General features: G+C 37.1%; 3 protein-coding genes across 6 annotated transcripts in view; 2 read left to right on the top strand and 1 right to left on the bottom strand.

The window, feature by feature from the left end:
* The window catches only part of LOC109821038, a 14,850-nt gene extending 2,220 nt beyond the window's left edge, over positions 1–12,630 (top strand). Inside the window, exons 2-4 of the mRNA XM_020387233.1 lie at positions 10,840–10,927; positions 12,087–12,309; positions 12,390–12,630. Coding sequence (XP_020242822.1) covers positions 10,840–10,927; positions 12,087–12,309; positions 12,390–12,613 — 535 coding nt within the window. The 3' untranslated portion in view covers positions 12,614–12,630. The remainder of the gene's footprint in view (positions 1–10,839; positions 10,928–12,086; positions 12,310–12,389) is intronic.
* Positions 14,703–15,651, top strand: LOC109851496 (anti-sigma-I factor RsgI6-like). Its single transcript, XM_020421661.1, has one exon. It carries the CDS (start codon positions 14,733–14,735, stop codon positions 15,516–15,518), a length of 786 nt encoding a protein of 261 aa, XP_020277250.1. The 5' UTR covers positions 14,703–14,732; the 3' UTR covers positions 15,519–15,651.
* Positions 15,768–20,380, bottom strand: LOC109851495 (pentatricopeptide repeat-containing protein At2g16880-like). 4 transcript variants are annotated; one of them, XR_002249839.1, is made up of 2 exons: positions 18,419–20,380; positions 15,768–16,161 (listed from the first exon to the last, which is right to left on the bottom strand). XR_002249839.1 is itself a non-coding variant. In XM_020421660.1 (2 exons), exons 1-2 carry the CDS (start codon positions 20,372–20,374, stop codon positions 16,132–16,134), a joined length of 1,917 nt encoding a protein of 638 aa, XP_020277249.1. In that variant the 5' UTR covers positions 20,375–20,380; the 3' UTR covers positions 15,768–16,131. The 4 variants fall into 4 exon arrangements, 2 of the variants coding, with proteins under 2 accessions (XP_020277249.1, XP_020277248.1); XM_020421660.1 differs by having other exon boundaries at positions 15,768–16,172; positions 18,499–20,380; XM_020421659.1 differs by having other exon boundaries at positions 18,499–20,380.

The following is a 20,989-nucleotide window of genomic DNA, read 5'->3' as shown; positions in this document are numbered from 1 at the left end:
GGGGGGCGCGGGGGGGGGGGGGGAGCCTCTGAAAACTATCCTGAGTCTCTGGACTCAAGGCGGTCGACCGTGGCGGTCGACCACAAACTGATATATGATAAAAATCGTTTTAACAGTTTTTCTGACTTTAAAACCTTTTTTAAAAATATCAAACAAATTCTAAAAATTATGAAACTTTGGGAAATGATTGTAAACATGATAATACACATACTATAAAAAGGACCTCCCAAATGAGAAATATCATCATTTTACAAAATAGTCCAAAACATGAAAATATAAACACATGAGTTTTAACATTTTACCATGTTTTGAAACATTACAAAGTGATTTTGTAGACTTAATAAAAGATGTATATGATTATTGTTAAGTCCAAAAACTGAGAATACAATATTTTCATAAAGTTGCATATTTTGCAAACATTTCAAAAGTAAATATGATTTCATTGAACTAAATAAAATTGATATTGATGAAATCATATATATGCATGTAAGTATGAAACAAAAATATGCTTTTTCAATTGTGTTCAATTGTTTCATATTAAAACTTGAAAACTATCAAACCAAAACTTGTGTATATATATATATAACTATATATATATATATACATAGAAACCAATAAAATGTGTGTGTATATGATATTAAGCTTAAAGCATTTAACACACATAATATAAACTCCTAAACTAATTTTACCCAAGCATGTGATCTTCAACGAAGTTCTATCTTGGTACACTTGCGGATGAAGCTTGAACTTGAATCTTTAACTTTGAATTGCGTAGGCTTCACTCCACAATTCCGCCAACCTCTGTTGGATATGATCGTGAATGCGCAATTACATCCATCCTCTAACTTATTGTTTGTCTATAATAAATAAAAATACACAAATACTAGACAAGCAATATTAGTGATAAATTGTTTGTTAAACATCATCAAAACAAGAAGGTCAACAATCTTCCCCTTTTTGATGATGACAAACAATTTACAAAAAGGATATATGCATGAAAGGAAATGAATATATAAATTATAATTATCATGCATATAAACAAGAAATAATATACTCATAATATTTCTCCCCCTTTGACAACATCAAAAATGAAAAAAAATATAAAGAATGAAGAGAACGAAAGCTCCCCCTACAAATAAGCATGGGTGAGTATAAAACAAATATAGGGATTGCTCTCCCTATCAAAATGCCTCATAGGATACATGAAATGAATGCTAAGGCAAGCATGTGAGCAAGCATAAATAAAAAATATACTACATATTACTCACATAAAAAATACAATGAGAACACATAATGATATGTCATTATAAATGGGTGTCTCAGAACACAACAAGAAATATAAATAGATTTATGAAATCAAAAGAGAGAGGAGCATGAGAAGCATGCAAAAAGTTATCAAATAAAAACAAATCAACCAAATAAAATCATAAATCAAATTTTAAGCTAAAAAATAATGTTTGATCAATAAAGAAAATTTTCTTTGAAGAACTTGATCAAACCACTCATAGAATACATAAAATTTTCTTTGAAGAACTTGATCAAACCACTCATAGAATACATTATAAAGCATATTTGAAATTTGAATCATCTATTTGTGCTATATAATGAATTCAAAGCAACGAATCAAAATAAAATTTTTGACAAAATGCAAGAGAGGCAACAATATATCAAGCTCTTAAGCTTGTTCCAACCCATATAAGCATTTTAGCACCCGGTAAATAAGATTTGAGAATAAACACCCAATAAACCCGGGGGATTATATAAACACAAACCTCTCATCAAAATCGAAACTAATAATTATGAAAACAAAAGAATTGATCAATAAAAAATTGTTTTCATATTCAAAAATTTCAAAGCATAATTTTCAAAACCAAGATAAAATAAATAAAAACATTAAAGTTCTTGGTTTAAACTCAAATTTGTTTTGGTACCCAAGTATTCTTGGTACCAAAATATTTAGGGACATGACCCCTATCAATAAAGCTCAAAGCCCTAAGGTTATGAACCCTCTTGGGCGCGTGTAGTGCACTAACACGGTCAAAGCAATAATCACTCAAATGACCCTTCCAATTGCAATATGTGTAATGAAAGAAATCCATTTGTTTTGTGGACCATTAGCTCGTGCACGCGAATCATTTGCAAATAAAGATTATCTTTTAGAATTATTTTACAAATGAGAAATATTCTTAAACAATGGTCTATTTGGAACATATTTTAACTTAGAAGCTTTTTGCATATCATAACAAAATTTTACAAGATGTCCAAACCTATCACAAACATTACATTTAAAAACATGTGGTCTACTAGAAGCATTTGGCAAATTTGAGTTCCTTTTCAAATCAAAGCAAAACTTGACCAAATGACCAAAACGACCACAATGATCACATCTATACACATGAGCATGCTTATGATGAATAATGGGTGCATGTGTGTGTACATGTGATGAAGAAACTTGATAAGATGCACAAGGAGCATTGATATTTTTATGTTTGTGTGCATCATAGCAAAATTTAGCTAAATGGCATTTACGACTGCAAATAGAACACTTGTAAACTTTGCTATATATGTGTGCATAATGAGTGGATGATTGGCTTATATTTGGCACACATATCCATAAGCTTCTTATGATTATTAATGCATGTATTAAGAGTTGAGTCTAAGGATGAAATGCGATTTTTAACAACATTCAACTCATCATTTGGTACATATGTATTTTTATTAGAAGTAGAACATAAATAGTCATTTATAAAAGAAGCAGTATCATTTTTTATGTTCTTAACTTCTAACATGACATTACTTTTATCATGAGTCAAGTTAGCAATATCCAATTTTAAATTATTATTTTCCAAATTTAACATATCATTGTTTTCTTTAAGAGCATCATTTTCTTGAGTAATGATATTAAATTTGGAAGCTAACTTTTCATGATCGGATTCTAATACATCATGCTTGCTTTGTAAATCAATAATATATTTATGCAATTTGTTATAGGCATGCAATAATTTTTTACTAGCACAAGCAAGTTCATCACTAGATAAATCATTATCGGGTTCGGAACCGCATACCACACTAGGGCTAACGCCTAGTGGTCGTGTGCATGATGAAGCTCCAATATCACTTGAAGAAGAATCCTCCAAACTATGTCGGATTTCTCCAAGTTGCATTGATATGCTTCTATAAATTTTTATAAATTGTAAGTACTATCAAAATGAACAAACTTGTTAGTCATAGATGAATCAAAAGCATTTAGCAAATATTCTAACAAAATATTGTTTATTGTAAACATTCGATGATCATTTTTATTCCACTTGGATTTCTCCGTAGTGGGCACAATATACGTATCATCTATAATTTGTCATAAATCAAAATGTTTAGATCTACAAATAGCTTAAATCTAACATACCATTGGGCATAAGGGAAATTATCTAATTTTGGAGAAACATTAATGACATAACCTAAACTAGGTGCACTGTGCATATCCATAATATATATATGTGCAAGCAAGATAACAATAAAATCACAAAACTAGATTAGCACAAAAAAGATAACTTGGATATTTAACTCAAGACGATTAGTCCTTAAATCAAAGAACACCAAGCTCTGATACCAATTGTTAGACCTTAGAGGGGGGTGATTAGAGTCTTATGCTAATCTAATCTGATTTTATGTCAATTAAAGCTTATTAATAAATTATTCTTGTAAGATGGATATACAATATGTTATGAGCAAGAATATGTAATATGAACAAAGAGATATATCCTATATGGTAAAATGTATGCAAGGATATATAAACAACACAAGGGTAAACAATCTAAACTAAAGATATAATTGTGATACGGCAATATAAACAATGCAAACACACAATATGATCACAGAGTTCGGACCTTCCGTCCTACGTCTCCGCTCCCCACTCCTGGAGAGAAATCCAATATCACAACTGGGTTTTCTACGCTAACCCGAATAACGTTTACACCACACAATATCGATTTTCAACGCTCACTGATCAACGATCACAATCTCACAATGTAACTACACTCCACACCCTCTAAGTGTTGGTTTCTCTGTGTCCTTCCTTAAGTGCTCGGATACAACCTCTTCTTAGGTTCGTCAACCGACACCACTCCTCTTGGAAGCAACCCCGTCTCTCACCACACATTCCTCTCGGTGTACTAGTGTAATACAAAGTGAATCTCACAATTAAAGCTCACAAATCAAATGATTGTTCTCTAAACAAGGTGAGAACTCAATTAAGCACAACTCTTAGTCACAAACCCACAACCCCAAATTATACTATGAATGTAAATATAATAAGCTCAATAGGTTGTGTGTGAACAAAGAGATAAATCAAAATAAGTCTAAACTCAATTTAATCTAGCAAAATAAATATGACAAGTTAAGCATAAATAAGCTAGATAAAGAGTTTAAGAAAACTTCTCTAAAACAAGAGTGGAGGGATGTAGATTGAAGTCCAAACAAGATTGATGATCTCCTCAAACTATTATGAAATTCTCTTCACAAACAAAATCTTAAACACTCTTTTACCCTTGTTAAACTCTTTTAAAACATTCTCATTGCTATATCGAAAGATGAGAGCAATAGGGTATTTATAGCCTCTCAAAACCTCAGCTAAAAACCCAACAGAAATGACCAAAAAGCCCAAGGAAAATAGCTTAGGAAAAGAACCGTTGGAACCTGATTGACAATTTGACGGTCGACCGTAGAAAATGCGCGGTCAACCGCGAGCAGGTCAGAAACAGAGCTTTGGCTCTGAACATCAGCCGGTTGACCGTGGCGGTCGACCATGAAACTCTCTGGACTGCATCCGGTTGATCGTCACGGTCGATTGCCGAGCCTCTAAAAACTATCCTGAGTCTCTGGACTCAAGGCGGTCGACCGCAAACTGATATATGATAAAAGCAGGTTTGAAACAGCTTTTCTGACTTTAAAACCCTGTTTAAAAATATCAAACAAATTCTAAAAATTATGAAACTTTGGGAAATAATTATAGACATGATAATACACATGCTACAAAATTTGGTTTTCAAAAAGGACCTCCCAAATGAGAAATATCATCATTTTATAAAATAGTCCAAAACATGAAAATTTAAACACATGAGTTTTAACATTTTACCATGTTTTGAAACATTACAAAGTGATTTTGTAGACTTAATAAAAGATGTATATGATTATTGTTAAGTCCAAAAACTGAGAATACAATATTTTTATAAAGTTGCATATTTTGCAAACATTTCAAAAGTAAATATTATTTCATTGAACTAAATAAAATTGATATTGATGAAATCATATATATGCATGTAAGTATGAAACAAAAATATGCTTTTTCAATTGTGTTCAATTGTTTCATATTAAAACTTGAAAACTATCAAACCAAAACTTGTGTATATATATATAACTATATATATATACATAGAAACCAATAAAATGTGTGTGTATATGATATTGAGCTTAAAGCATTTAACACACATAATATAAACTCCTAAACTAATTTTACCCAAGCTTGTGATCTTTAACAAATCTTTATCTTGGTACACTTGCGGATGAAGCTTGAACTTGAACCTTTAACTTTGAATTGCGTAGGCTTCACTCTACAATTCCGCCAACCTCCATTGGATATGATAGTGAATGCGTAATTCTATCCATCCTCCAACTTGTTGTTTGTTTATAATAAATAGAAATATACAAACACTAGACAAACAATATTAGTGATAAATTGTCTGTTAAACATCATCAAAACAAGAAGGTCAACAGACCCGTCACCCTCGTCGTTGCTCAGATTCGTTGCCGTCATCATCGCTCAGTTCGGCACAGTTGTCATCACTCAGTCGTCCCTATTATCGTCGCTCAGTTTGCCGCCACATCGTCATCCAGTTCGACGTCATCGTACCACCTCTAGAGGTCCCTCACGTCGAGCCTATTCAGGCCGACGAAGGTTTCGTTTTCTCTCTATTTTTCTGTTAATCTCATTTTCTTAGTTCATTGCATGAGTATTCCATCTCTAAACTCTTATCATATATTCACTGCTTAGATTATATTTGTTAGTTGAGAGTAATTGAGCATGTGACTGTTAAAATTTGATATTGATTGTAGAACTTGTGTGTGATAATGAATATTGCAATTAATTGATTGAGATAGGAATTATTCATAATTATTGATGCAAAATTTGTTAAATCCATCTGTCATATTAGTTATTTTGAATTTAATTACTGCCAAAGAGCATGAAATTTGGTCAAACGATGTGTTATTTGAATTAAATCACTGTTTCTGATAGACCCCCTGTCCCGTTTCACATCATTTTTGGTATCCGAGCGTGGTTCTAGGTTAGGAAATTTCTAGATTAGTTTAATTGAGTCCTTTATTTGTTATAAAAATATTATCATTCATCTCATTTAGTTGATAGTGCATACCATTCATCTCATTTAGTTGTTAGTGTATGCCCACTCGCACAGGTCTACCCTATCGATTAGGAGAGTCTAGTGAATCGTCTAGTGAGTCCAGCATGTCAGGCAATACAATCCTTAAGAAATTCGATGAGCTAGTAGGATAGCTAGGTGCTATAGCCCAGGAATATAGAGCTACCTACGAGGCCCTGACAGACTTCCAAAACGTAGCCAACGAGAGGCTCGCTAAGCTTGACGAAGCGCACGCTACAACTCCGCCTCTACAAGATCAAGGTTATGGACACATCGTTCATCGACCCCCACCTCAACCCGTGCCTGATCCAGATGCTCAATACCTGAGGAGCATTAAGATCGAAGCACCAACCTTTAATGGTAAGCTCGATCCATAAGCTTTCTTGGATTGGTTAAAGAATATGGATCGCTATTTTAACGGGTACGCCCTGACGGAATTCCGAAAAGTCAAGTTTGCAGTAATGAAGTTTACCGGACCAGCCTGCCAATATTGGTCCAAGCTCAAAATGTTAAAGTATATTAGAGGTGAGTTACCAATTTTAACTTGGTGAGAAATGACCGATGAGATAAAAAGGAAATATCTCCCTCTAGTTAAAATTAATAAGCCGCCTATAACGAAATCAAAATCTATTCTTGAGGAAACCGTTAGCCAAGCCGTAAATTTGACAGAATCTAACTCTGACAAGAAAATCTGAGATAGGAAAATTGAAAAACCATGCACTTTCGATTCTTTGAAACTACCCTTGCAATTATGGAATTGACTGAAGTTTCATGCAATAACGACACTCCGATTATTCCCCTAACTACTCATTTGATTACAGAGTTCACTAATGTTGCCTCTGAAGTTGTCCTAAAATTAAAACTCCAACTCCTCCTGAACTCACTCTAGTGATTGAAAACATTGTTGATGTTCCCCACGAAGTCCTCCCGGACAAACATGAATCTATACATTACACACAACACGTTCACTCAAATATCTGTATGGAAGTTGAATCACAAACCGAGCATAGTGAAATAACTCCCATATTAGATATCAAACCACCATGCATTGTCTCGATAGTCACTCACACATACACTGATCCATTTTGGGAATATATAGTGATTAGGGATACAAGTTTGAGCACGGATGTTTTCATTGATATTCAATCTAAGCTTGACATTTTAAATGAACCACATACCTTGCAGAGTATTTTCTTTCTCTCTTATATTAAGCGCACAAAAACACTCCTCTTTCCTGTATTTGTTTGCATGTTCCTCACTATCACTGTTAGAACAGGAAATTTGTTATGCATATTAACGAAGGAACGCTTAATTATTCCATTTGATAGAGGACGTCATGCATGCTAGACACGTCGTTGAGTTTACATCTGCCATTGATTGTATTGTCGAGTCTGCATGTCATACATAGTCATTTGAGTTGATTTGTATCATTTTGTTTTGATTTGCATTGATCATATATTAGGGAATCATTGATCTAATTTGAATAAATACATTGTTAATTGAAACGTATGATATGGAGTCAGGACATAATTTAAAATTGTTAATGTTTGAGATGGTTTGGACTTGTCCAATATAGTTTCTTTTATAGTTGTTTGAGATTTGACATGATATTTATGAACTTTTTCAACTCTTGAAATAATTAATGATAACATTTATATTATCGCTTTAGTCATAGTTCTATTCTCAATATTGATTGATTAAGCAGTCATAATGTCTATTGACAGTCCACTGATATAAGCCTGACCCTAGCCTATTGTTTATGAGAGTTCTTTCACTTTACCTCACTTCTATATATTCACCCATGTAGCAGTGAATTTTGATAATATTTTAGATGGTGAATTTACGTTGCAATCTAGCTAATGATTTGAGATGCAGGAAAGTAACTGACGGCAGATTAAGATGCAGGCAGAGTATATTGAAGATAACAAATTTTTGCAACTAACTCGACAAAGTCGAGTTTTCTTCCACCCAGGGAGAATGATGAGGACAATAATGACAATTTTTCATATTTATTATTTGACTTTCTTTTATTTTAGTTTTGAGTAAGGAATGTTTGGCAAGTTTGACCAGATCTTAATTTAGTTTTAATTGTGAGAGATTTGAGGGATTTTTTATTTTGGTAGGATTTTAATTTTGATTTTTAAATTTTTGGGTCAAATTTGGTAGTAGAGTTAAGTTGTGACAATTTGAGTGATTAGAGGGGTTTTCAAAATATGTAATTTTTTCTCTTTAAAAGACCGTTGTAATTAGATTTTTAGAAAGATGATTTGAATCATTGAAAAATTTTGTTAACTCATTATTGGTGTGAAGCCTCGAGTGTGAAACCCTAGGCCGACTCCCCTGGATCCTCTTCCACAAACAGTCACCACCCTCCCCTGTTTCTTATTCGTTTTCCTAAACAACTCACATGTTCTTCTCCGCCTTCAGCAGCCTCCGACGTCGCCTCCTCCCCTGCTCCCTTCCACTTCGAGCAGCCCCACCAATCACCCCCCACTTCGAACAATCTCGACGAACTTACTCCTGCTCTCTTCCACCTCGAGCAGCCACCCTTTCCTCCTCCATAAACCGCCAGATCCACCTCAAACAGCCGCCATTGTCGTCTCGCCCGCGTCCATTCGCCGACCACATTCTCTCGTCACTCACGTCACCAGTTTACACATTGACCTGTCACCCTCATCGTCGCTCAGATTCGTCGTCGTTGTCGTCGCTCAGTTCGCTGCCGCTGTCATCGCTCAGTCGTCATCGTTATCGTCGCTCAGTTCGCCGCCACATCGTCATCTAGTTCGACGTCTTCGCACCACCTCCAGAGGTCCCTCACGTCGACCATATTCAGGCCGACGAATGTTTCGTTTTCTCTCTATTTTTATGTTAATCTCTTTTTATTAGTTCATTGCATGAGTATTCCATCTCTAAACTCTTATCATATATTCACTGCTTAGATTATATTTGTGAGTTGAGAGTAATTGAGCATGTGACTGTTAAAATTCGATATTGATTGTAGAACTTGTGCATGATAATGAATATTGTAATTAAATTGATTGAAATGAGAATTATTCATAAGTATTGATGCAAACTTTGTTAAATCCATCTGTCACATTAGTTGTTTTGAATTTAATTCCTGCCAAATTAAACCGCTGATTCTGATAGACCCCCTGTCCCGTTTCACAGTAGTTACCCTGTTCACATTTTAAAGATATGATGACCTAACGCAAAGGCTTAAAGATTTTTCACCCAAACTCTCAGCGCACAATGACCCAAAGCAACTTCATAACTTAACATTCAATATTCTACAAGATAATAGGAAGAAGGTGTCGGCATATATGTCAATGTTGAATATTAAACTCATTGTTTCCTTGCAAATGCTTAGTGACAACCAGCTATTTAATAATATCTGACAATAATATGGATTAACACTGATTTCATATTTATTTTGATAGAATACAGACAATAATATAAATATCCTAGCAAGAACTTTATTATTATTTGTATTTGTACATCCATAAGAATAGAACAAACACGAATATATGATATCATTGTTAACTGTATTATGCACCCGTTTAAATATCCATTCAAGTTAATTCTCTTGTAGTATCTACTACAGAAGGCCATGGGTTTTCACCTAAAGATTAAATTTGTAATTATTTTCCTTTTTAATCTTGTTATGATTAAATGATAAACATTTCCAAAAATAACAAATAAATAAACTCACGTTAATTAATGAATAATGAATCTGGACTTTTTGCACTCCAGGAAAGAAAATATTTGGTACAATATAAAGTGCACAAATTATTAAATTGGCAAGTAAATCAAGCAAAGATGAATCTGATTATGTCTGGAGTTTGGTGCATGTATTATCCTCTCAAACATAGTAAGTATGTTCAATGCAAGCCTGGTAAATTTCCAGAGTTACGAGTATATTAAATTCATTAGGAAAGTAAAAGATTTTCCATTCTTTGAAATGTACTAGAAATAAATAATTCATTGACAAGATTTGGCCATATATGCTCTTCTCCGATCAACACTTACCACTCTCATCAACACTTTTTTTTTCAATGTTTTATTAAAAAAATACGTTTATTATTCATATTATTCTTTGTGCTCTTATTCTCTAAATATTCAAGAGCTTATTTCTGAGAACAAAACCTCAGAGAAGATAACTCACAAAAACATGGAGCACTTCACGCAACATGTGTTGCTATTAGTGCTAATCGTTGTACTTTGTGCAGGTATTTTCTTAACGTTTACCTTTGAAAATTATATAACCTTAACAAAAATCATTTACTTGTCAGTCTCAGTCTCATCATGTGTGTGAACTTTCTAAAATTTAAAACAGACTTCTACTATTTATGAAAAACAATAATAATATCTCCCCTTATTGTTCAAGCACGTTATTCTGATAATCAAAAAGATTTGTACTAATATTTCTGTGTTTGTTTATTCTATCGTCAGGGAATGTCGTCAACTCTCTACAATACGACCATTCGTCAAGCATTGAGGTAGGTTTTTCTAACTAGTATATGAATGATAAAAAAAAATTTCTATGTTCCGATCATTTTTCAATCGGCTAAAGATTAACTTTGGTTACTATGGCTTCATATTCAAATTGATTGCCTCGCTTTCTTTTTTTATCAACTTAGTCCTCGTACCCCCACCTCACTTAAAAAACCATGTTCATTTTTTACATCTGTTAGAAATGGGGTCTTAATTATAGAGGATGTGGGTCTAGGATTTGATCTAGGTGACAGAGAGGGAGAGAGAGCGGACAGCTACCGATGATTCATTACCACTAGCAAGAGATGGGATGTAGCCGCGTCAGGGGGTTCGACGTCGGGAGGAGGTGGGTCTAGGGAGTACAGTTGGATCTTGGTGGACGCAGGGGGGAGGGGGGTGGCGAGGGCGAAGAGGGGTGGCGAGGGCGAAGAAGCGACGCCACCCATCCTTTTTCTTCTTTTATCTTGAGAGGTGGAAGTATGTTCTAATTTTACTTTCCATTTCAAATATGATAGGGTTAAAATTGGAGGGGTTCATCCAATATGGGAGAATGGATGGATAAGTTAGCAAATACTTAGATGTGGAGGGTAAATTTGCAAATTTGGTTAGATTTGGGCATTACATAATATCAAAAAACCATTTAGGATTTACATTTAAGATTGAATAACAAATAGTAGAATCTTGAAGAAGCTTATTATAGTTATACATTCCCCATTAGGGGCTGTTTGGTTGGTTTCTTTTGCTCCTGATTCCCTGCCAAAAATGATAACTTGTTGTCAGTTTTGGCAGCTTGTTGTCAGTTTTGACAGCTTTCTTGTCAAAACTCACTTTTTATGGACGTTTTGGCAAGAAAGCTGCCGAAACTGACAGCAAGTTGTCAGTTTTGGCAGGGAATCAGGAGCAAAAGAAGCAAAACAAACAGCCCCTTATTGGATCCCCCTAGTATTTGCACAAAATCAAAATTTCTAATATAAATGGAAAAAAGAACAAAGCATCTTTACAGCAAAACTTGATAAGTTCAGTAGATCCAGGAGACAATATGCGTAAGGAACAAAGAAAATGAATCAAGTTCACAAAATTTAAATATCCTTCTATTTCAAATTAACGAAACTTGAAGACCATTGGGCAAATGGTTGCAACAACACTCATTTCATCTAATTGCAGTGCTTGATCGATCCCCTCAAGCCTCAATATGGAGGAGGCATCATACGCAATCCAGAATTTAACCAAAGCCTCAAAGGTTGGTCTACCTTCGGATATGCAAATATATCGACAACGAAATCTGAAACCATGAACTACTTTGCCATTGCTACTCATAGAAAGCACCCCCATCAAAGTATTTCTCAGAAGCTTTACCTTCAAAAGAGGATGTTCTACACCTTCTCTGGTAATTCTGCAAATTCTACTCCTAATTTATTTAGCTAAGTCTATGAATGGATGCTGAATTTGCTATATTCTTGTTTGTAGCTTGGGTGCAGGCTAGTGAAGGGCAAGGTGATGTGAGGGCTGTATTCAAGACTGGAGAAGATTTCATCCATGCAGGTGCTGTGGAAGCCAAGTCTGGATGCTGGTCTATGCTTAAAGGAGGCCTCTCTGTCGAGGCCTCGGGTCCTGCTGAGCTCTACTTCGAGGTGATAATTGATAGATATACATTCACAAATTCTGACTATAACAGGAAGATACTACTATGAAACAAAAGGTGAATGCTATAAAAGTACTGACACAAAGGCATTTATGGATATAGGGAAGAAATGATGGGGTTGTTTGTGCTTTCTAAATTTAGAGTAGCATAGAAACAATAGATGTAGGGCACCCAGGTCTTCATATTCAACTTTCACTCAGCAGTCATCGCCAATTTTACCTTATGCTTGAGCCACTAGACAAGCAGTTACATGCTAAGACACGAGTATGTTCTTGATCCTCCATCACTAAATTAGACTAATTCATTTAATAGCTGATAACTGAGTTCTAACTCGCAAGGCTAAATGATGCATAATAATTAACTACGCCACAGATATTAAGACTTTTAACTTAAGTAGACAAACTAACATATTTAATAGACAATTTGTGAAACCCCTATAAACTTAAACACAAATGCAACAACGCATCTTCATCTTTGCAAAAAAAAAAAAAGATCACATATAATCAGCGCAAAAATAGATAATGATTAAACAACAACAATATAAAACAAATATGTACTCTTTTTACTTCTCAAACAACTCTTTATATTGCTAATTGTAAGGATTGCCAAAGTTAAGATAAACGTCTCAATTCTGGAAGGATAAAAGCACACTTGAAAAACATATTTACCAGTTCCATTTTATGAACACTTGATAATACGGCAGCCTCACTTTTTTTCTTTTCTTTTTTGATAATAATGTGGCGCCCAAGGAAGAACGAGCTTGCCTAAGTTTTCTTCTTTGCACAGTTTTCCAAGGTTCTTGTTGCCATCAATTTTCACATTGTCATTCTTTCTACAGAGCCAAAACACAAATGTGGATATCTGGGTGGACAGTGTTTCATTGCAACCGTTCACAGAAGATGAATGGAGATCTCATCAATCTGAAAGCATTCAAAAGGTACCAATACCATTAATACCATACTAATAAATTAAAAACCTGGTTGCATATTTTTGTTACTTGGCAAATTCTAAGGGCTCTAACATTCAAGAACTAATAATCTCGAACTAAAAATCTTTTTCATTTTCACCACATCATCATAATCCACTACTCTTCACATCTTAGAAATTATTTGTCTTTCAATTTCCTATAAATTAGACATTTTGTCATCTCTTTCCAAAATATCTTATTTTTAGCCTTTCTCTTTACCCAAACCTATATATATAATACTATATATATATATATATATATATATATATATATATATATATATATATATATATATATATAGAGCTAGAGAGAGAGAGAGAAGAGAGAGAGAGAGAGAGAAAACTTATGTCAACTTAAGTGGATGGTGCGCACCAAGTTTCTATCCACTCATGTTGCCTAGGGATCCCTGCATGATATGAAGTGACTTTTTATATATATAAATGAGTGGATAGAAACTTTGGTGGACAAAGACTTAGTGTCCACTTAAGTTGACAAAATTCTACTCTCTCTCTCTTATATATATATATATATATATATATATATAATATATATATATATATATATATATAATATATATGATATATATATAGAGAGAGAGAGAGAGAGAGAAAATATGGGTATGCTTGGTACCAAGCACAAAAAAGTTGGCTTGGTAGTGAGGTGTCACATCTCCCTTCACTCATTCAAATGTAGAGACCACATTCACATGGTAATGAGTGGATGGGGATGTAACACATCACTACCAAGCACAAAATTTATGCTTGGTACCAAGCATACCCATATTTCTGCATATATATATATATATATATATATATATATATATATATATATATATATATATATATAGAGAGAGAGAGAGAGACACGCACACAAGATATTAATTTAATCCTGTGCACCACCCGGGCAACATCAAATTATATACATAAACAGTACCTATTAAGTCTTAGATTTTTCAGTGAATAACTTGCTGAAGATATAAGATATGATCTTCTTTTGAGCCTTTACAGCTTCCTCGTGAACTACTTAAACCTATAAAAAGCCATGGCGATCATAAATAACTTAGGATTTTCTGTACATGGAGCTCAAGTTCATCACGGTTCTACTTTTACTTTAACATAAAATCAATCAATAACCAATAACCAATTAAACTAAAAAACTAGACACTAACCTGAGCGCTTCGATTCAGGTGAGAACACAGCTGATGAGATTCCGTGTAGTGGATTCCCGTGGCAATGCAATCCCCAACGCAACAATTGTCCTCAACCAAAAGAGGCCTGGTTTCCCATTCGGCTCATCAATGGACAGCATCATCCTTAGTAATACAGCTTATCAAAACTGGTTCACCTCCCGGTTTACCGTCACTACATTTGGAAATGAAATGAAATGGTACAGTACGGAAAATTTTCAAGGGAAGGAGGACTACCATGTCTGTGATGCTATGATTGCCTTTGCCAAGCAGCACGGCATTCGCGTCAGAGGCCACAATATCGTATGGGATGATCCCCAATATATCCAGACTTGGATAAAAGCACTCTCCGAACCCCAGCTTGAGTTTGCAACCAACAAAAGGATCAACTCAGTTGTCTCAAGGTACAGAGGCCAGGTCATTGCTTGGGATGTTGTCAATGAGAACCTCCACTTTTCTTTCTTTGAGGACAGGATGGGTAAGGGTGCATCAGGCAGTTTCTATCAAAAAGCAAGCCAGCTTGATCCCAACACGCTCATGTTCTTAAATGACTTCAACACTCTTGAGGTGCCTGGTGATGTGATGTCAACACCTGCTAAGTACCTTCAGAAGCTGAATGAGATGTGGTCCTTCCCTGGGAACAAAGCGAAGATGGCAATTGGGCTCGAGGGCCACTTTGGTTGGCCCAATATTCCTTACATGAGGTCGGCTCTGGATACTCTTGCCAATGCCAAAGTGCCAATTTGGCTTACAGAGGTGGATGTTTCCAACGATGCAAATCAGGTATTCACTTTGCTTTGACACCTAATTTCTTCAAATACTTTCATTGTGTATTTGTAATATTCATGAACTTCCCACACGTGGCAGAACAAAGACAAAGTCAGCCTATATAAACTAGTAAAATTAATATAATTGAAATTTAAGTTGAATCAGTCGACTTTGATTTTTTTTAAATACTGAGCATCAGATCACATGATTGATGATCTTGAAAGTCTGATACTTTGATACTACGATAAAGACAACTTTGACCAAAAGCTTAGATTGTGAAAGAATTAATAAAAGAAAAATTAGTCATTCTTAACCAAATTGTGTAATGGCTCCAGGCAGTAGCTTTGGAACAAATCTTAAGAGAAGCATACTCGCACCCAGCGGTGCAAGGGATCGTAATGTGGACAGGATGGAAGCCAGAAGGGTGCTATAGAATGTGCTTAACTGACAACAACTTCAAGAATCTCCCCACAGGAGACGTTGTTGACAAACTGATTGCAGAGTGGAGGTCAGGACGTGTAGTTGGAACAACCGATGCTAATGGCCTTTTGGAAGCCCAGCTCTTCCACGGGGACTACGAAGTAAGGTTAAGCCACGCCGCTACAGATTCATCACTATTGCAGAGCTTGGTGGTCGAGTCGGGGTCTCAGCAAGACACCACCCTCCAGTTTGGCATCTGAATATGAACTGAAGAAATCAATTCTTAATATGATTTTGGTTCTTAATTTCCTTCAGAAAAAGCAAATAGAACCAACAACATGCCTTTTCTTAAATAACATTGTTTTTTTTTATTTACTAGAGAATTCTCAGAGTTGGGGAGAGTACTTTGTAGTGTGGAAAAAATATTAGTCAAAGGGAAATAGATTCTTTATTTCGAAGTAAATTCTTTTAAGAACATTAAGAGAATATAACATCCTAAATATGCCAAAATAAGTGAAGCTGGTTTTAGTTTGGAATGTGCATTGTTTTCCTGCAGTATGGGTTGGATGGACTCTTGTGAACGGAGATTGTCCCTTGCCACATACATAATTCAGCAAAAAGATATTATTTTTAACTTCACACCAAAGTTATCTTTGAAATAATCTCCAATAACAAATTTTAAAAGAATATAATATCACAAAGAGACCAAATAATTGATGGTTCTGTTTTGGAAAGTGTAGAGTTTTTCTACAGAACAGGTTGAGATGACTCTTCTGAATGGATTTGTCCCCCTCCACATGCATAATTCAGCAAAAAGATATTGAGCTTAACTTCATACCAAAGACATCTTTAAAACAATCCAATCAGACACCAGAAAACTTCTCAAACTTGCATGCGTCATCTTCTTCCTCCAGAAAGGAGAGGGGAAAAAAGGAAGACAAGAGCTCACAGAATTGTTTTAATAACAACCACATGCTTTCTTCGAATTGAATGTTATGAACAAATCCTTCCACAGATATGCTCCGGATGCGTTTTTGCCATTTCTTTCCCCGATTAAGAGTTTAATCAAAGCAGGAAAACCTTTATATGAGAAGATGGTTTGCAGTTAAAACATGGATGATGCCTAAATGTAGGATTCCAGCAGTTGTGAAGCCTTGTTTGTTTAAAGAAGTCAAGTACTTAGTGTTAAATATATTCCAAAGATTCTAGTAAAAATTCTTAAGGCTTAGGCAAGGCAACTGAAGTTAGAGCACAGTGCACGGAAGAGGGGAAAGAGCTGTATCATTAGCGACACTCTTAGTGAGAAGCAGATTTTAAAGATGTTGGTGCAGCAGTTCATGCGTCTATATGTTATCGTCTTATATTTTAAAGATACAACATTTCGACTCAAAAGCATAAAGTTCTAGTCACCCTGACCACACAATAACCAAAGCAGCTCGGTCACCTAATAACAAGGTTATCGATAGCGGATAGTGTCGCATAGCGGTGAGGCATCGCTAAGGCTATTTCGGGCTATTACGGCAAAATAGCAGTAAAAAGCGCAAAATCAAATAGCGGTCTAATATAGATATGTATAAATACTAAAAAAAAATAAACAAAAATCTAAGAAATCTAAAAGTACATATTGGATGATTTAAAGAGATCCTAAATATAAAATAGATATGTAACCATCACGTAATACCGAAGATGATTAGAGGAGTCAAAAAGTCGTCGTCTTCGAAAAGAAGAGTTTAGCGGTGACAAGACTACCCTAAGAGGAGCTCACGATGAATGAGGTGAGAGGAAGTATCAAGGTAGGTGCCAGAGGCTATAAGAGGTGGCGGAAATATGCTGAAAATCACAGGAGACAGTGGAATATAATGGTCAAGGGTTGAGTTTAATTTAAAAAAAACCTCAAACCGCTTTTAAATAGCTGTCAAAAAACAAATTTCGAATGCAATCGTTCACTATTTACCATTATGACACACTATTGGCCGCTTTTGCGAACAGATATATTTCACAATATGTCACCGCTATCTATGTAGCACGGACACGGATCTGACACGCCGACACGAGGCAAATCCTAAAAAATACATAGGATACGTGTGTTCGACACGTGTGTCCGACACGGACACGACACGACACGACTTCATGTTATGCGTGTCTGTGCTTCATAGACCGCTATTGCGTGATTGCGTAGCGGGCGATAGCGTCGCGGGAAGGGACCGCTAACGCTATTAGCACCGCTATTGCGGAGCTATTTACCGCTATTTATAACAGTGCTTAATAATATATTGCATTTCGAAAAAAATAAAAATAAAAATTCAAGTGAGAGAAGCAGCATAAATAGCCATCCTCTCTATAACGGCAATACAACAACATAAAATTTACCATATGATAATGATTAAAACAAACTACAAAGTGTTCATGTCAAATGTATAAAAGAGATTGTTCACTTCATTCATAGTATTTAATGGAAAATGAAAGGCACGAGTAAAATTAACATTCTGGCAAGATGGGTTATGTCAGCATACCTCAAGGCACAAGCTTTTATAACTCCACCTAGTACCATTATAGAAGGAAGTACGCTTCGATAAGATGACTTAATTATCACCTTTTGTCAATCTTTTCTGCCTCTTAATAAAGCCATCCATCAAAGTGATATAGGTAGAACTATCAACAGGCATGCCCTTCTGCATCATTTCTTCCATAGCTTGTTTAGCTTCTTTGAATTTCCCATTTGCACATAGCTCATTAATATGCTCAGTATGGCTACTTGTACGTTGTTCTTCCTCTTGATTTCCATCCCCATTCGACCTCTCTTGCTTCTTCTCTGCCTCCATAATAGGAAGAGCTTGATCTGATGAAAGAAGAATGAATTTTTCTGACAAGTGTCCAGATTCAGCCCATCCTGACAACATTTTTTCTGCCTCCTCCGATCTTCCTGCCTCTGAAAGCGCACATAGAACTGAATTATAAGTACAAGCATCAGGATCCAATCCCTTCTCTTTCATGCCAGCAAATAGCTCCAAGGCTTCATCAATCTTCCCTTCTTTGCAAAGACCTTGTATTAGAGTATTGTATGATATAACATCAACCTTCTTCCCTTTGGCCACCCATGAATCGAAGAGCTTCACTGCCTTTTCCACTTTGCCATTACTACACAGCCCATGCATTAGTATATTACAAGTAACAACATTCGGCTTAAACGAATTCTCCACCATTTTATTATGAAACTGGAATGCCTTCTCCAAATCCCCTTCTTTACAATAAGCATGAATGAGTGTGTTATATGTAGTCTCATCCGGCACAAGACCTCTTTGCAAAAGCTCATTCAACTTGTCTAAAGCCTCCTCAGTCCTGCCCGACCTACACAAACCATTAATCACTGCATTATAGGTCGACACACTCGGCATTATCTTTCTACTGTGCATCTCCTTCCAAAGATCCATGGCCTCTTTTGGCCTTTCATCCTTAAAGAAAGCACTGATCACTGTACAATAACTGACCTCATCAGGGCAAAATCCCCTCTTTGGAGGGCTACCAAGAAGCTCAAGTGCTTCACCAAACCTCTTCACTTTACACAGACTGTGAAGGACGGTATTAAGCGTGAACGTATCCATCTTAAGCAAGTTTCCAACCATTTCATCCATCAATTTGAAAGCTTTCTCCATATTCCCAACCTTACAGAACCCACTAATCAAAGTATTATAAGTAACAACATCAGGAACCACACCCTCCTCCTCCATCATCTTCAATCTCCCAACAGCCACATCCATCTTCCCTTCTTTACACAACCCGCTCACTATAATATTATGCGTGATAATCCCCGGCCTCAATCCTTTCTTTCTCATCTCATCCAAAACCCTGAAAGCCTCCTCCCCGCTCCTCCACTGAAAACACCCATTAATTAAAGTGTTATAAGTCACAACATCTGGCGCCACCTTCATCCTCTCCATCTCCTCTTTCATCCTAAACCCCTCATCAACCCTCCCCTCCTTACAAAACCCCGATACAAGCATGTTATATGTGCACAAGTCCGGCAAACACCTAGAGGCAGTCATCACCTCCACGGTCATCGTGGCCTCCTTAAGCCATCCGAGTCTACAATAAGCCCCGATCAGCGTATTATAAGTGGTCCCACTCGCCTCCAGCCCCTTCTCCTTCATGTCCGAAAGCAAGTCCCTCGCCTCCTTCAGCATCCCTTTCTTACAGTAGGCGCTCAAGACAGTGTTGTAGGTGATGGTATTGGGCGAGCAGGCGAACCCATCCATCGACTTCATCATTTCACGGGCGCCGTCAAAATCGAATCTTTTGCACAGTCCGTGGATCAATATGTTGAAAGTGGTGACGGAGGGGGAGAGGCCGAGGCCGAGCATCTGGCGAAAGATGGCGACAGGGACGGAGGGAGGGGACGGGGAGCGGACGAGGGAAGAGAGGAGGGCGTTGCAGGTGAAAAGGGTAGGGAGGAGGCGGCGGCGGCGGCGCATGGACTGATAAGATGCTGCCTCGCGAGGGGGGGTGGTCGGATTGGCGTAGGCGGAGAGCGGCGGTGTCGAGGAGGGCTTTGGAAGGGAGAGGGTGGGTGAGGGGCCGGCGGACGAGGTGGTGGAGGAGGGTGGTGGTGCTGGCGGTCGAGGGGGAGGAAGGAGAGGATGAGGGCCTTGCGGAGGAGAAGCGGTTGAGGCGGAGGAGGGAGCGGAGGAGGGGGAGGAGGAGGGGAGGAGGAGGGAGGGTGAGGAGAGGGAGGGGGGAGAGGTTGAAGAAGGTGAGGAGGGGTGGGGTCGGAGAGGGAGGGGGAGGAGAGGCGAGGGCGAGGATCCGCGGGGAGATGGTGAGGGGGAGAGGGAGGGGAGGTAAGGGAGAGGGAGCCGGGAGAGGGGAGGGGAGGCTGGGGATTGGGAGGAGAGGAGGACGGACGGAGACGGCGGAGGACGAGGTCATCGAACGAGGACGAGGGTGCAGGCGAAGTGTTTGCCGTTGGGTCCGAGGTGAGGTTGGGGTTCTGGTTGGATTTGTGAGGCGGAGAGGCGACGGGGCCGAGCGCGCGGGGTGGCGGGGAGGCGGCGGTGCGCAGCGCGAGGGAGCGGGCCGCGGCCGCTTCA

Source organism: Asparagus officinalis, chromosome 8 (assembly GCF_001876935.1).
Source record: "Asparagus officinalis chromosome 8, Aspof.V1, whole genome shotgun sequence".
In the NCBI taxonomy this organism is placed as follows: domain Eukaryota; kingdom Viridiplantae; phylum Streptophyta; class Magnoliopsida; order Asparagales; family Asparagaceae; genus Asparagus; species Asparagus officinalis.
This window is presented reverse-complemented; position numbering and strand designations above follow the sequence as displayed.

Bases quoted from the DNA above. Each gene is read 5' to 3' on its own strand.
- LOC109851495 (XM_020421659.1), bottom strand. From the start codon at position 20,374: ATGCGCCGCCGCCGCCGCCTCCTCCCTACCCTTTTCACCTGCAACGCC. The intron at 16,162-18,498 runs GTGATAATTAAG...GTTCATATTCAG, and splicing joins GCAGAAAAGATTGACAAAAG to ATGCCAAACTGGAGGGTGGT.
- LOC109851496 (XM_020421661.1), top strand. From the start codon at position 14,733: ATGAGATTCCGTGTAGTGGATTCCCGTGGCAATGCAATCCCCAACGCA.